Genomic DNA, 16,527 nt, shown 5'->3' on the forward strand with positions numbered 1-16,527 from the left:
TCGATAAAAATCAATAAAATTCACAGAAAACCAAGGAAAAACTAGAATTTCTCACTTTCCAATAGGCTTTTAAAATCAGTAATAGCGATATTATAAGTAATTAGACAGTGACTAATGCGGCGGAATAAGAATAATGTCCCTGGGAGGCAATGATGGGTGGTGTAGGAATTATGACGTGGTAGGGGCTTAAAGTTGGAGTAGCGATTAAATGGACTTCAAAATTTCGAAAAAAAGGACTAAATTTAGATGAAATCTCAATTTTTAGGTCAATTGAAGCTCCTGAATATCGTTTTTTTTTCGGAATTCTGAATTTTTACGGGAAATTTTCAAGTAGTCTTATTATGAACTCACGTGGTGTCAGAGTGTCTCATTTTGGATTGATCTACGTAGATCTACAAAAAATGCGGGAGAAGAGACGCACAGTTCTCAACTGATTTCGCCTGGTTCGGGGCAAAAATTTGCCGCATTTTTTGTAGATCAAACCGTAATGGGACAGTCTGGCGGCTCTACGGGCAAAAGTCCGTGTGAACTTCGGTCTAATAATTAACGTATATCGTTTTTTACAGAATTTTCAGAAAATCTCAATTTCCAGCAACGTTAAGCTGGTGAAATTCTCGATTTAAGCGTCGAAAAGTGGGCAATTCACGTACGTGGGGCAACCCGGGGATGGTTACTTGAGAACTGGGTGTATTCAGTATTTGTTTGACGATTAGAGCACATGCGCTTGTTTGCTCCAGTTGATGCCTACGACCTGACCGCACCGCACCGCGCCGCCGCCGCCCGTTTTTCTGTTCAGGTTCTACTCATTTGACAGTTCTCTTGCGTAGAATCGACCGGCTTCATTCGGAACGGCCAGACACTTTTTGACGGCGGGATTGCCACACACACGTAATCGGACACTTTGTCACAAATAATGCACCGTCTGTGAGATGTGTGTGTGTACGTGGAAATGTAAGGGAATACGTGGAATTTTGGTAGAGAAAATGAAAAATCACTTTAGTCTGACTATTGGGCTTAGGCTTAGGCTTCGAATCAGGCTTAGATTCAGGCTTAGTCTAAGGCAAATTGTGACACCATGTTTTTCAAAATCAAAAATTTTCCAATTCGGCTTAAGTTAGGCTTAGACGTGGGCATATGCTGAAGCCATAGCCTTGGCTTGGGCATTGGCGTATGCTTAGGCTTGGACTTGGACTTAGCCTTTCAAGTTAGGATTAGGCTTAGCTACAGGCTTCGGCGGCCTAGGCTTAGGCTTATTGGGGGTCCCATACGGAAGTCCCCTGGTCGAAAAATAAATATATCGACAAAAAATAGGCCTTTCCTAAATTTAGTCATATTTCAATTATTGAATCGCTACCAAGCGGTAGCTAGCTAGGTAGCTAACTAGCTAGATAGGTAGGTAGCTAGCTAGTGGTAGGCAGGCATGCCTGCCTACCAGGGGAACTCACTTGCTCAGAGTGAAGGTGATTCGTGTGGGATCCACAGGTTCCGGTGGAGGGCTTGATGGTAATGGAGGCAGGGAAGAGGCTTCTTCCTCGTCCCAGTTCATTCTGTAATAGGTAATTTTCAAAATATGTGAGTGTATTGTTTAATTTTCGAAGTGAAAGTTAAAGGCGCATGAGTCTTTCAATAAATTGTAATAAGGATGTCACACGATGCACCATGTTGGCTAACTATAGCTTTACACGTAGTCAGAAAGTCCCATTTTGCTTTGATCTTCAAAAAATGCGGAAAAAGAGACACCGACATCTCATCTGATTTCACATGAGCGTGCTGACGTCACAAGTTTTCGGGAGAAATATTCCCGCATTTTTCGTAGATCAAACCGCAATGAGACAGCCTTTCCACGTTGCACTTTAATTTTTGGTTTTAATTTTCAATGCGCCACGTAGCAACACTAGGGTTTTCAACTGAAATTTACAAAAAAAAAAAAAGTAAATTGACAACACTAATTGCTCATTTCCAAAGATATAGTTTCAGAGCTTCTAGAATTTTCGAAATTTGTTTAAAAATTGAGTAGGGAGACATTTAGGCACCATGGAAAAATGGAAAGAAATTGAAAAAGGACGCTGCTTTCACACTCTTTCTTCATACAATTGATAAGACTCGGGTACTCGGGGGGCTGCGAAAAATCGATTTTCAATGACATTTGGCATTTTCAACTGATATGGAAGGGAGCATTGCGGCGGGAAATTATTGTAATATGATTATATAATTGTACCCAGGAAAGGGGAAATTCTGAACTTGGAAATTTTTGAAAAAATTTTTTTTTTTTGAAAATTCGAATATTTGACTATTTTGAAATAAATTTTCACAAAACTTTTTATTTCCGAAATTGCGATGGTCTTAATATTTTTGGATGGTTTTCTTCAAAAAATTGCCACGTCGCAAATAAAAAAAAACTGCTAGGCTCCGCCCAATTAATGGCTAATTAGCTAAACAATGTAGTTTTTGGGGAGTCTGGTCCAAATTTCAAAATTTGTTTTAGTGTTTATAAAGGGTCTCTTGAACACCCAATAAACTATGAGCCAAGAAAGGGGCGGAGTCAAGCATTTTGGAGTATCGTTTAGAAAAGGAGAAGTTGTCAAAACCTATAGGCTATTATAGTGCATATTAATATTTGAAAAAAATATATATATTTCGAAATTTTTTGTAATTTCACTGCAACTTTTTCCTCACGAGGGACGAGGAAAAGTGGTTTCTAGGCCATGGCCGAAAGGCCGACAAGTTTCAGCGGCCATTTATCTTGCTTTGTTTTCCGCCTGTTTTCTTTTGTTTTTCATCGATTTTTTTCGTCGTTTTTTCTTAATAAAACTGATAAATAAATATTTTTTGCAGATGCTATTCAATTTCCAAGTAAAAAATTATGTATTCAGTCGGCAAGCAGCGATGAAAGTGGTCAATGCAATATGATGGATTACGGGAATACAAAACCTAAACATTTTCTGAAACATGATACATATGATGCTTAAATGCTGAAATTACCTGATTTTCATAACGAGACCGCTGAAAAAGTTTTGAGGTTTCCAAAATTCAACTTTTTTGGTGAAAAAGTAAAGATTTTCGCACAAAATGTTGAATTTTAAAAATCTCAAAACTTTTTCAGCGGTCTCGTTATGAAAATCAGGTAATTTCAGCATCTAAGCAGCATATTTATCATGTTTGGAAAAAAGTTTAGGTTTAGTATTCCCGTAATCCATCATATTGCATTGACCACTTTCACCGCTACTTGCCGACTGAATACATAATTTTTTCATCTGGAAATTATATTAGCATTAGCAAAAAGTATTTATTTATCAGTTTTATTAAGAAAAAACGGGAAAAAGCTGTGAAAAACAAAAGAAAACAGGCGGAAAACAAAGCAAGATAAATGGCCGCTGAAACTTGTCGGCCCCTCTGCCATGGCCTAGAAACCACTTTTCCTCGTCCCTCGTGAGGAAAAAGTTGCAGTGAATTTGAGAAAAAACTTTTTTTTTAAACGAACTAAACAATTTTATTTGAAATTTTTTTTTCAAAATTTTATATACTCTAAAAATTTCTAATTTAACATGAAATTACACAATATTGAACTTCAAAAAATCTCAAAAATCATTAGAAAACGTTGATAAAGAAGCGTCAGCTGCAGGTGGCAAGTCGGCATCCCGATAAGGGAAAACAGTGAAAACAAGGAAATTATTGGATGGGAAATACCGGATATATCAGTACGTATCAGTGCTTGTATTCCCAATCGGAGAAGCTATTCGACGAGAGATGAAAAGTGGGGGAAAATGTCCCGAAAGAAATGAGAAACTGTCAAATTCCGAGGGGTGTTTAGATTTTCCGTGTTTTGTTTGTTTGTTTTTAGTTGCAAAATTTGAAAATTTCAAGAACATAATAGTCTAAATAGTGTAGAAAAACGGAGAAACTACACAATTTTCAGGAAAAAAAGCTGAAAAAACTGAAAAAATCAACTCAAACACCCTTTCCCAGTGGTAACCAACTTCCAAACGACACTCCGTTAGGCTCCGCCCACTTCTAGGCTATTTAGTACGATTTTGATCTACCTATTTGAATAGGTTTTTATGATCTACCTTTTTTGATCTACCTATTTGAATAGGTTTTTATTGAGTATTGGACGGACGTTTGTTTAAACTTATCGTTTTGGATTTTTTTTTTGGAAATTCTGAACATGAATTTTAGTAGGAAAACATACAAGGCGATTTTTTCCGACGGAATTGAGAATTTCCTGCAAACCGGCAAGTTGCCAAAATTGAAAAATTCCGGCAAATCGGCAAATTTTCGGTGTTGAAAAATTCCGGCAAATCGGCAAATTTTCGGAATTGAAAATTTTCGGCAAATCGACAAGTTGGCGGAATTGAAAATTTCCGTCAAATCGGCAAATTGCCGGAATTGAAAATTTCCCGGCAAATCGGCAGCTTGCTGGAATTGAACATTTTCGGCAAATCGGCAAATTTTCGGAATTAAAAATTTCCGGCAAATTGCCAAGTTGTCAGAATTGAAATTTCTGGCAAATCGGCAAATTGGCGGTATTGAAAATTTCCGGCAAATTGCCAAGTTGTCTCAGAATTGAAATTTCTGGCAATTCGGAAAACCGGCAAATTGCCGATTTGCCGAATTTGACAATTTGAGAAAAAATTACGGCAATTGTCACCTAAAACCTTTTTTTCAGTAGTAACCAATCTCCCCTCACCGTTTTAGGCCCCGCCCACTTCTAGGCAGCATTTCGTAGAATTTTAATACACGAATAGAATTTTTGAAAAATACTGAAAAAGTTTAGAAACTTTTATTTATTTTTTGGGTTCAGACTAAGGCTGCGTGGCAGGGGAAAATTTTTCCGCCAATTGTGAAAAAAATATGAGTCCGGCCATATAAGTGAATATTGTGTTATTGAAGTGAGCAAAAAGTGTTGTCAATTTATTCCTACTGATCAACATACTACTGTTTAGGGATGTTATATAGGACGTCCTAGGTCGTCCTTCTAATTTTTTGACGGTTTATTTTGGCGTCTTCACGATGAGAATTTCATATTTAACAGCCTGTTGAGTTCTCTCCACCACGGCCAGTGATTTCAAAAAATTGTTTCCAGCCGCTGCGACATTGACAAGTCGGTCAAGTTTCTGATGTTAACTAGTTTTAGGCAATTTTTTGAGCCAGTTTTCATGAAGTTTCATTATGAAATTTGGCAGCCCTGATTAAAGTCATTCTGAATCCGGTTATCTTTTTATTATATCATTCAAACGCGTTCAACCACCTTTATATAATCAAATTAAAATTTAAAAAAAAACGAAAGAAGGCAAAAACGAAGAAGACATTGTGATGAGGTGAAATAATGGAATTTTTTTTTGAGAAGACGAAAACGTCTGAGGTGAAACTAACTTATGCTTCATCCTCGGCAGCTGGAGCGGCGGCGGCGTCAGCGCGAGCAGGCGGCGTCAGCTGGAGCAGCGTCAACTTCACGAGCGATATCATCGATCATCCCCAATGTGGCAACAACTCTATCGCGGATCGGTGCCCACGCGCCTGGCGGATTCTGAAAGAAAATGATTAGGAAAGTCTAAATGAAAGACTAAATACCTGTCTGTGTGTTTGAACATCTACTCTTGCTCCTGCTTCAAGACGATCAAGCATATCCTTGAAAATATCGAGGATTCCAGCCATGCTCTGGAAAGGAAACATTTTTGAAAAATATAGCGTGAGGAAATTATAAAACATTGAAATAAGAGAAAAAGAAACTCGTAGAAAGAAGATTTTGAAGCGATCAATCCTCATTCATAATCAAAATAATTTTTTTTAGGATATCTAGACCAAAAATAACGAAACAATATAAAATTTTTTGATAATCCTGAAAAAAAAAGAACAAAGTTAAAAAATAACGAAAAAAAAACGGAAAAGAATTTAGGCCAAAATTTTAGTTCCAGTGTCAAAATTTTAGTTCCAGTGTCTTTTGTCATAGTTTTAGGCAAACTTTTTTTTTTGTGATAAAATTTCATATTTTCCTCATTTCAGTATAGAAAGACGCCACTGTTCCTTCAACATCGGTACGTTTCGCAACAACATGTGCTAACAGGACTGTTGATATTGCATGGCCCTGAAGTTTGCCTACTAGAAAAGCCTGATCTTTTAGACTTGTTTGTCAAAAATAGCTTAAAATAGTCTGAAATAGCTTAAAATATGAATAGATTCCAAATTCTCAAATATACTCTTCCAGTCAAAAATTTATTATCCGAGAAGAAAAAAAGCTGCCGGCTCTTGTAAACGAAGAACATTTGCATGAGAGAGAAAGAAAAAAGAACAATTGAAGCTTCTCATCTGCTAAAAGAGAATTCTTGGTTTTTGGATGGGAGGGGTGGGGATGAATACACAGAGAAAAACAGTTGATAATGTGAAGCTTTTATAAAAAGTATTTAAAAAAGTAAAGAAAATAGGAAAGTTTGAGTGGTTTTGATGGTTTCAAAGGTTTTTGGGTGGGGGGGATAAGATGTTGTGACGAAAATACAAGTAGGCGGGGGGAAAAAAGGAACGCGATAGGACATGGATGTTTAATATCCGGAGAGCTCTTGGAAGGTGGAATCGAGTTCTTCGGAGATGGTCTTGTAGCGTTCCTTCTCGTGCACCAATTCGTCTGAAAAAAAAGTATATATATATATGGAGATTAACAGGTATTTTGTGGAGGAAGGAGGATAGGTGGAGGAGAGTGCTATTCGTTTGGTTAAGAAATTTGTTTTAGGCCATAAAGTTTGGGCTTTGGACCACATGGTTAGGGCCCTAGAACTAGGTCAACGGTTGACCAAACCTAGTAAAATTTTGGTTCTATAGGTAAACGGACTAAAGTGGTATAGGCCAAGAAACTTAGACTTACTTCAATTTTGGGCCAAAAGGGCCGCATAGTTAGGGTCCTAGAACTAGGTCAAGTTAAGTCAGGTTAAGCCGAACCTCGACAAATTTTGGTTCTGAAGGTAAGTGGACTAAAGTGGTATAGGCCACAATATTTAGGCTCATTGAGATTTTGGGCCAAAAAGTTTGAACGGGACTTCAGAACTAGGTTAAGATTTGACCGAACTTAGTAAAATTTTGGTTCTAAAGGTAAACGGACTAAAGCGGTATAGGCCAAGAAATTTAGGCCTGAAACATGAGCCTTAATATTCATGTTCTAAGGAGTCCAAAAGACATAATTTCTAGATTTTGATGTTTACAAGGCCCAGATCAAAATAATTTTTGTCAAAACTTGCAGAGTTTTTTTTTTGGAAAATTCCGGCTTCTTAAGCTCTCAAACCAGACGAATAGCAATTACATGCTGGGAAAAGTTGGAAAAAGGATTCATGAACTTACATATAACATTTGATTAGAATATCATCATCTCACACAGCAAGTGAATTAGGAAACATTTAATGAAATTTATACACAAACACATCAGTCGAAGAAGAAGAAGAAGAAGAAGATGTTAGGACACATTCTCAAACTGAATTGAGCTCTTGAACCATATGGTCAAGCTCATCTTGTAATTGGCGTGCTTTAAGGACTTCCGCGTCACGGAGTTCTGAAATATTGAGTCACACTGTTATTTATAATAAATACTCTAAAATTATTAATATCATAGCTCGTGCACATCAACAACAGTCATTTTATATATAATATATTCATGCAACAATCTCATTCTTCTCATTCTCATTCCGACTACCGTACTATTTAGGATCCTTGGATCTCCTGGACGGTCTGTTCGATTTCTTCAGTCAAGTTTCGGACACGCTCCTTCTCGAGGAGGAGTTCATCTGAACACGTGGACAATACACATATAGACTTACACAAATTGACAATGACATTTAGATATCACATATAAAGCCCCTTAGACCTACCTTCGAGTCTGTCGACCTCCTTCTGGAGCTTCTGGACGGAACGCTCAGCGAATTCGGCACGGGTCTCAGCCTGAAAGAAATTTCGTTTTTTTTTCAGGAACTATTATCACAATTAAAGACAACACGGACATCACTTTGATAGTGAAGACACAGAAAGACTACTACACAGAAAAGAATCGGACCTCCTTCAGTCTGGATGAGACGGTGCGGATCTGCTCCTCGTACGAGTCCTCACGTTGGAGAGCCTTCTCCTCGGACACCTCAAGTGACTTCAAGTTGTTTCCGACGACACGGAGCTCCTCCTCGAGTTCGACGATCTTGCTGAAAGATGGGACAACGACGGTTTGAAAGGGGGAGAGAGAGAGATGTGAAGATGGGAATGAGTAAGAGTTTAGTGTCGTGCAGAAGCATTAGTTTTATGAACAAATGGTGTTTGAGAAACCTCCTTTCGCGATTCTACGGCGCAATTCAAGTATTCGCAGGAATCGTTCTCCTCCTGCTGCAGCTGATGTAACAGGTCCTGCGCCTCACGAAGATTCACGGAGAGCCCGCGCATGTGGGCCTCTGCCAGGTTAGATCGTCTGTAAGGTTAGGCTAAGAATGTCACCCAAGTTAAGATTAGAGGAATACAAAGTTTGAAGCTTGATTGTTAAAGCGAATGAGTTTGTTAATAAGCATATCATCTCAAAAGGTATTCCGGAAGGTTTTGAGGTGAAGAGAGACTTTCTGAGACACGTTGATACCTCCTTCAGTCTGAAATCGAGCTGACGAATCTGCTCGGCAAAGATGTCCTCCTTCTCAAGTGCCTTTTCCTCGGAAAGTTCAAGGGATTTCAAGTTATTACCAACGACGCGCAACTCCTCTTCAAGCTCCACGATCTTGCTGTGATGGTGGTTTTATGTTTTATCGGTTTTATTAGAATTATGCGTTTTTGTTAGTTGGGTTAAGAAGCGTAAAAGTAAATGAAAAGGGGGCATTGTGATAGGTGCTCTTAACTCACTTCTCTCCGGCCTCGGCACGCTCCTCAGCTCTCTCAAGATCAGCTTCAACCATGGCGAGCTTACGGGCGACCTGGAACAATTTTCATTATTATTTTTGTCACATACGTCTAATGTTATAGTGTTAAAGATGCAAGACAATTAGTATGAGAACATGTTATATGATTATATAATATATATATATATAATCCACTCGATGGTAACCTCGTCGTATTTGCGGTCAGCCTCCTCGGCGAGAAGTTGAGCCTCCTTAAGTTGGGCCTCAACGGTGTTGGCGCGCTCCTCATCCTGAAGGGAGCGGTTCTCCATAACCTTGCGCACGCTGGAACAGTATTATTCAACAAAAGTTTCGGGGTGAGGGATCGCCTGATAGGATCTCTGTGCCATTGTATTCTTGTGCCAGTGTTCGGACAACTCGGACAACATAAAGCATTAGAACATGGAATTTCTAGGAGTTGAAAGTAAATAAAGCTCTACCTCTTCTGCTTTGTTTTCAGTTTCATGCAAAATCGACTGACACTCTCTTAACTTCCTTTCAAGATCCGAACATCTGTCATCATCCATGTCAATCTGATTGCTCAACGCTCTTCTGGATCTATAATAGAGATTAGATTTTGTAAAAAAAAAACTCCAAACTATTAGGGGGGTTTAACATTCAGGACACATGACAGTTAACATTAAGCCATTAAGCCATTAAGCACGCGCATTCAATCGGCACCTCTTCGTATTTGCGATCAGCATCCTCGGCGATAACCTTAGCCTCGTCGACTTGAGTCTCGAGGAAGTTGGCACGTTCCTCGTCCTGTTGGGAGCGGGTTTCCATCGACTTGCGCGCGCTAAAAAATTTACAGTACACAATTGGGACAATGACGTTCACAATATATATATAATTTTCTGAGCACTGGCAGTAGTTTGGTAGTTTGGCTTGAGATCCACAGGAATCCTCATCTCAACGCCTACCGCTCAGACTCGTCGACATTGTGGGTAGCCTCTTCGAGCTTCTCGGTGGCGATCTTCAGACGCTCCTCGGCTCTCTCGAGCTCTTCCTCGAGGAGGGTCATGCGACGGTTCAAAGAAGCGACCTCAGCCTCAGCCTGTAATTGACACAAATGGGATAGAAAAAAACGAACCGATCAGCCTCATCGGCAGCTTTGGTTGCTTGTTCAAGCTTTGATGTGGCGGTCTTCAGACGATCTTCGGTTCTTTCCAAGTCCTCCTCCACAAGCACAATACGACGGTTCAAGGCGGCAACCTCGGCTTCAGCCTACAAAATCCCATAGCCTCATTCACTTTCTCTCGCATCACTTTTTCCTATTCTAAGACAAATAAGCAGCAGGAGCAGCCACTTTATACAACTTATATTGACTTAGTGCCCGCGCGGGGCTTGTTACACTAGATGGAATTATTGAGACTTATCACAAGAAACCTAGTCGTCGCTACTATAATCACATACATCTTCACGCTTCTTGCGCTCCTCCTCGAGCTGTCTTTTGACCTCGTCGGCCTCGTCCTTGGCGGCCTCAGCCTCCTCACGGGCCTGACGCATCTTCTTCTTGAGGACATCAAGAAGCGATGTCTGCTGAGCTCCCTCCTTGTTTACCTTCGACATTCTGCAGAAGTCAGAGGTGTTTCAGATTTTACAGAGATAAGAAAAGAGTGAGCAACAAGTGAACAGTGGCTTAAAATTGGTGCTTGGAAAATTGGAGTATTGACATTTTTCTAGAAAATAGGGGAAATTTTGTCTATTGCACTCCGATTATTCAGTAGGAGGGAGCTTTGGGCATAAATTTGAAAAATTAGTAATATCGTTGAAATGGTGCTTCAAGTAAGAAAAAGGTTCTAACAAAAGTTCAAAAAAGAAAGAAAATGGTAAAAAGTAAGATCTCTTCAAGTAGTCCTTCTCTCACTCAGCCGAGTGTCTTATGCAATGAAAGTATATGACTGGGTAACAGGGGCGCCCAGCCTCTCTACAAACATAGAGAGCGGGGGAGAAAAAACTGGCGGAGCGGGCGGGAGTTGGCGGTATGGAGCATCTGATTTGTGGAGCCGCAGACTGATAGTGCCGAGTGATGACAGTACTTGAGAAATAAGGGAAAAGCGTGGAGAGTGACGAGAGATGGAGAGAGGGCAAATCGAACACACACGGAGGTGGTAATGGCAAACAATTTTGGGGTTAGAACAGCATGGAATCGCACTTTTTGTGGGGTTTTTTTTATGGAAATGTGGGTTCTGGTAGGCACGTGCTTTAGCTTTGGAATTGTAACAAAATCTAGAAAAGAGCTCAGTGTATAGCAAAAGTTAGGCCAGGCACCCACGTGGAGTCAGAAAGTCCCATGTCGCTTTGATCTACAAAAAATGCGGGAGATTGCATGACTAAAGGCCTCACAATTTTTCTGGGAAAAAATTCCCGAATTTTTTGTAGATCAAACCGTAATGAGACTTTCTGACACCATGTGGGATCCCAAAATAGCTTAAAATACTTAGAAAAATTGGCTAAAAGTGGAATACTATTTTTGAAAACCGTCCGAAGCAAGGTTTTATTGTAAAACCGCCTAGAATTTTTTCGATTTTTGGCAGAAACTCAGGGGAATGCTCAAGAAACTTCAAAATTTATGCTCAAAGCAACGTTGTGTCAGAGTGAAAAAAAAATTTCACATTTTTTTGTAGATCAAACCGTAATGGGACAGCCTGGCACCACGAGCAAAATCAGGGAAAGACAGGAACAAGAAAACTATAAGAAAATTCCAAAACTGGACAAAAATTGCGGGTTTTAGCAAAAAATGTCAAGTTTCTTCTGACATAAAGGATTTCACTGAGAATTTCAAAATTTGAGCCAAAAAATTATGTTTTTACTGTAAAAAAGTAGCGTTTTTCCAAGAAACTGGACCCATCTGGGTGAAGCCAAGTGACTAGTAATCGAATACTATGTTGTATGACATAGAAAGAGCTTCCAAAAGAGACATAGAAGGAGAAAGAGATGTCCCACACAATGGCACGTGGCTTGATGAATAGCTTTTTGCAGGAGGCAGGGGGCGAAGAATATTGCAACGCAGATTGGCATCTTCTTCCCAAATACAGAGAGAGACCTTTCCTTTTCCTGTTGAGTGTTTTGACCGGAAGGGCGGTACATTGACGTGTTCTTCAACAAAAGAAGGAAATTGGAGAGAGAGAGAGAGAGAGAGAGAGAGAGAGAGAGAGAGAGAGAGAGAGAGAGAGAGAGAGAGAGAGAGAGAGAGAGAGAGAGAGAGAGAGAGAGAGAGAGAGGAAGAAAAGACGTCGAGTATTTACCCGAATTACATGTTCTATTCAAATTGTGGTAGAGATGGAGACCGGGAAACCGGCTGACTGGGGTGTATGTACCGAAGGTGTCTCTAATTGGTAGGTGGTCTTGAGCTGAATGACAGTTCAATGCCAGTTTTGTAAACTGGGAACACTGGCCGAACAAACTTGGAAATTCAGGAAAAATTGTTAGCTAGGCGGGAAAATTCCCCAAAATTTTGAACTTTTGGGCGCTCAAAAGTTGCCCTTCAAAAGCACGTCCCATTTCGGTGTGATCTACCTAGATCTACAAAAATGGCGGGGATTTAGATGCAGACTTCTCAACTGATTTTGCATGGTTAAAACGTGCTGATGTCACAAAAAATCCCGCATTTTTTGTAGATCAAACAGTATTGGGACAGCCTGACACCGAAAGTAAGAATTTTCGCATTAAGGGCCTACCCTAGAAATTTGTATCTGAGAACCAAAATCTGAGGGAAAACCCTGGGAATTGTAGAGTAGTTTCCACCGAAAACCTTACACAAAAAGAGTCAAAACTTGCGTCTACTTGCCGTGGCGAGACCTACTCGGTACTATTGTAATTTCTTTCTAAATTTCCCGCATTTTTTGTAGATCAAACAGTAATGGGACAGCCTGACACTAAAAGTAAGAAATTCCGCAATAAGCGCCTGAAAATGTCAAATAAAACCCCTAGAAATTAGTACCTAAGACCCTGCAAATTCCTTTAAAAAATTTGAAAATGCAGCGCATTTGCCTAGTTCTCGGAAGAAAATCCTAGGAATTTTAGAATTTTTACGAAAATCGTGGCGAGACCCATTAGGCACTACTGTAGTTTCTATTTTGGTGTGTGCGCTTTCATTTATTCTCATTTATTTCCATTTCAACTGACATGCCATTCACTTGCCCCTTGAAAAATGCCGAGAAGCCGATCACACAGCTCTCCTCGTTTCTTGAAATTGCGGGGGAGATGCTCTCTCTCTCTCTTTCCCGCCGCGCCGCCCGTTGATGCTCAGTGAGCCCTCGGGAGCCTATTGGCGGGGAGGAGTTGTTGTAAAGCAAACATCTCGTTGTAATCAGTTGGAAGAGAAGAAATTGAGAGAGAGAGAGAAGCTAGAGAGACTTAGAGATTAGACAATGGCGCAGGCAGGGGAAGGAAGCCCCCAACAGCACTTCATACACTCCTCGAACTTTATCTTCTTCTTCTTCTTCGCCTCTCGCTCATTTGAGCAGTAACGGAAAATGGGATTGAGCTTTTCGCAAAGAAATTGGATTTCGGCGCGCCAAGTTGTGTGCAAAAAAAACGTCGGGAGAGGGAAAAAAGTTCTCGACAAAAAAAGGTTTTTTTCCTAAAAATCACTGATATTTTTCCACTTCTACCGCTTTAAAGGAGGGCGCACTTACACGAAATGGTCCCGCCACGCATTGATTTTTGGGCCGCGTGGCGGGACCATTTCGTATAAATGCGCCCTCCTTTAAAGTTGGAGAAGTGGAAAAAAATGCACTGTAGATATTCTAGGAATCTAGATAAATTCGGTGATGCGTGGGATTCAAAATAGGCTTAACATACACTTGAAATACTCCGAAGTTGGAAATATTGAGCATTTTTTTCGAAGACTATGAAAAGTAATGCATGAAAAATCACCACGAGGAATTTGAATTCTGCTGGATTATTATATTACACGTGGTGTCAGAGTGGCTCACTTCGGTTTGATCTACATAAATGCGGGAGAAGAGACGCACAGTTCTTAACTGATTTCGCATGGCTAAGAATGTGCTGACTAAAAATTCCCACATTTTTTGTAGATCAAACTTCAATGAGACAACCTGGCACCACGTGTTAATAGATCACATTCGCTTAAAGTTACCGCCAGACTAGTGAAATTCCAAAAAAAATGCCACTGCTCTAAGCTTTAAATTTTTAGGATCAGTACTTGAAAACTAATAGCTTGTTAAGCTAGAAAATTAAATATCACATGGCACCACTTAGAATTTTCCGAAATATTGAAAAGTAGCCTTGCAAAATTTGGCTAAGGCCGGAGCTTAAGAATGTTTTAAGCCAACAAAATTTTTTCAAGAACGTATAGCAATGACTAAAGGGAATTACATAAATTGACAACACTTTTTGCTCACAATCAGTTTTCAATAAAACAGTATAATGACAACTTACAAAATTGGGAAATCTGGAAAACCGAGCTAAAAGTGATGCCAATCTGGTTTGAACATCATTACATAATGTTATATAACATGCTAACTAGATAACAGCCACACCCTGATCAAGTCTTTTTCGGGAAAGAAGGATTTCTACAGTACCCTATCTCTGACTCTCGACGGAATGAAAAAAGTGAATCATGATTGAATACAGTACAATGTATACCAAACATTTGAAGAAACAATATATATATATATATATGAACATTATTGAAAAAAGAAGACACACACACACACACAAAACAATAGCTACCCCGGTGGGGGAAGAAGCCTATGGGAAGTGAGAGAAAGAGGGTGGAAAAGAGAAAAAAACCGCGGATCATCATCAACGTCACCCTCTCTCACTCATTTTCATGCCCAAAAGGACAGGAATGGAAAACTAGCTGTATATATGTATGTATCTCTCTCTCTTCATTCCAACTACTCACTGACTAATTAACGGATTAATTGACTTTGAACATCGCGCCACAAACCTGGTCGTTGTGCTTGTGGATTGGGAATTGGAAATACCTGAAGTCGGTTTAGAAACCAAAAGCTGCCCGGATTGGGCTTTAAAAAGAAAGTCGACTCACCTCTTGAACGGTCTTCTCCTTCTCCTCGAGCTTGGAGGTGGCGGCGGAGAGGTCCTCCTGAAAAATGGAAGTTTGATTTTGAGCTTATTCTTTTAGCTTAGCTTAAGCCTAAGTGTTTCAGCTTAGGAGCATAAGCCCAGGGAGACAGGTAGACCTAGGTGGACGATGCACCATGAGCTTCGAATTTGATTTCTAGTGGTGTCCTAGGTAAATTTTAGATTCCAGGTTAAATTTTTAGGGCTAAAAGTTACAAATTGAGCACCCTGCACTATGAATTTCGAATTTTGTTTTTAGGGTGATTTTTAGTTATACTTTAAGATTTTATAGGTTACTTGAGCGCCAGTGTCTCTAAAAAATTTTGTTTTCTGAAATCGGACTGTAATCAAAATTCGCTATATATAAGGTATTGTAAAAGCTTGATTCCAAAAAATTAGGAAATTTAGAGCTCAACTTCTGCTTTTCAGAACTTTGCTCAGTTTCAGGCCAAAATCTTCCGGGATAGCGGCTTTAAGTTGAGAAAGTAGGTATTAATAATACGCTAATTATATATGGTATCAAAGTAGAAGCTAGACAATATTTTGGAACTTCTAGAAACTCCTGCGATTTTCATGAATTTTTAAGCTTCCTGGTAAAAATCTGATAGCTTAAAGTCTTATCAAACCAAGATCTAAGCGAAAATTTAGGAAGCCAGTTTATATGGGGTCTTAAAATCGATAAAATATACGCAAAGAGCCTAAATTCTGGCTTAAACCCATACCTGAGCCTTGTCCAAATCGTCTCCGGTCTGAGTCATCTTCTTCTGGGTGTCTCTGAGCTCTTCCTCGACTCTTTCGAGCTTCTCGGTGATCTGACGGACTTTCTCTTCAGCGGCATCGGCACGATCGAGAGCGTTGTCCTAGAATATGTGTATATGGTTTTGAGGAAAAATTCAAAATATTGGAATGTATATGACCACTACTAATTTTAAAATTGAAAAAGTTGAAGAAATTCACTATAAAACAGTATTAAAATTTAAAAAAAGTGTGGAAACCTTCTCGATCTTCATGGCCTGCATCTTCTTCTTAATGGCGTCCATTTTTGGTAGTTTGTTGTTGTGTTGAAACACACGGAGTATCGACGATTCAAATTGGAGGGGAGAATGATTCTTCTTCTCCCGTTAGCTTCAGGTTCCCGTCTTCACGAGACTCCTCCCACACGAGCCCCCGCTTCTTCTTCTTCTTCTTCTCTCTTCTCACTTCCTCCACAACATCAGACGGGGGTGTGGCAGATGATTAGATAGTATTGATTTCGTGGAGACCTATGCCTATGGGATCCCTGCCCACCCACCCCCCTGGAGCATATTACAGCACACACGGAGCAACGGGAATTGTGGGGAGAAGAGCAAGAGCCGATGGCAGATGGAAAAGATGATGATTGGGGAGAAGAAGGGTTTCTCGTGGAATGGAAAAAGGAACAAAACTTTAAAAAAAAACCACATAATTAGTAAGGTGGTATGGTGTTCCAGGACCGATATTCGCGTGGTCGCTTGATGACGTGGCAAAAGCCGTTCTGAGCCTCTTTACATTAAAAAATTGAAACGATTATCAATTTGATTGTTAATTACGTTATCGTACAAATAGT

General features: G+C 39.8%; 3 protein-coding genes and 1 non-coding gene across 23 annotated transcripts in view; 1 reads left to right on the forward strand and 3 right to left on the reverse strand.

The window, feature by feature from the left end:
• Window positions 1–1,546, reverse strand: part of rhgf-3 (DH domain-containing protein) — a gene marked incomplete at both ends in the record, with an annotated part of 49,355 nt that extends 47,809 nt beyond the window's left edge. For both annotated transcript variants that reach the window (NM_001313475.3, NM_001313476.3), the window contains one exon: window positions 1,446–1,546. In NM_001313475.3, the coding sequence (NP_001300404.1) occupies window positions 1,446–1,546 (101 nt within the window). The remainder of the gene's footprint in view (window positions 1–1,445) is intronic.
• A 3,659-nt stretch (window positions 1,547–5,205) lies between these two features.
• Y105E8B.11 (Acyl-CoA dehydrogenase) lies at window positions 5,206–5,660 on the reverse strand. Its single transcript, NM_001026530.2, has 2 exons — window positions 5,572–5,660; window positions 5,206–5,527 (listed from the first exon to the last, which is right to left on the reverse strand). The coding sequence occupies exons 1-2, from the start codon at window positions 5,653–5,655 to the stop codon at window positions 5,411–5,413; spliced, it is 201 nt and encodes a 66-aa protein (NP_001021701.1). The 5' UTR covers window positions 5,656–5,660; the 3' UTR covers window positions 5,206–5,410.
• A 531-nt stretch (window positions 5,661–6,191) lies between these two features.
• Window positions 6,192–16,117, reverse strand: lev-11 (the record flags this gene model as incomplete). Of its 19 annotated transcripts, NM_001383761.2 has the most annotated exons (10): window positions 6,199–6,619; window positions 7,327–7,534; window positions 7,851–7,920; window positions 8,033–8,171; window positions 8,851–8,921; window positions 9,053–9,170; window positions 9,809–9,942; window positions 14,908–14,964; window positions 15,665–15,802; window positions 15,938–16,117. In NM_001383761.2, the coding sequence occupies 9 exons, from the start codon at window positions 15,980–15,982 to the stop codon at window positions 7,452–7,454; spliced, it is 855 nt and encodes a 284-aa protein (NP_001370127.1). The 19 variants fall into 19 exon arrangements, with proteins under 19 accessions (NP_001367087.1, NP_001300457.1, NP_001300454.1 ...); NM_001381266.2 differs by lacking the exons at window positions 7,327–7,534; window positions 8,033–8,171 and adding an exon at window positions 8,594–8,732 and having other exon boundaries at window positions 6,192–6,619; window positions 9,053–9,094; window positions 9,890–9,942; window positions 15,938–16,047; NM_001313528.5 differs by lacking the exons at window positions 7,327–7,534; window positions 8,033–8,171 and adding an exon at window positions 8,594–8,732 and having other exon boundaries at window positions 6,192–6,619; window positions 15,938–16,035.
• On the forward strand, window positions 12,003–12,075 carry Y105E8B.14. Its single transcript, NR_050756.1, has one exon. It is a non-coding gene; the product is annotated as an Unclassified non-coding RNA Y105E8B.14 (non-coding RNA).
• Window positions 16,118–16,527: the final 410 nt, after the last annotated feature.

This window comes from Caenorhabditis elegans, chromosome I, assembly GCF_000002985.6.
Source record: "Caenorhabditis elegans chromosome I".
Lineage (NCBI taxonomy): Eukaryota > Metazoa > Nematoda > Chromadorea > Rhabditida > Rhabditidae > Caenorhabditis > Caenorhabditis elegans.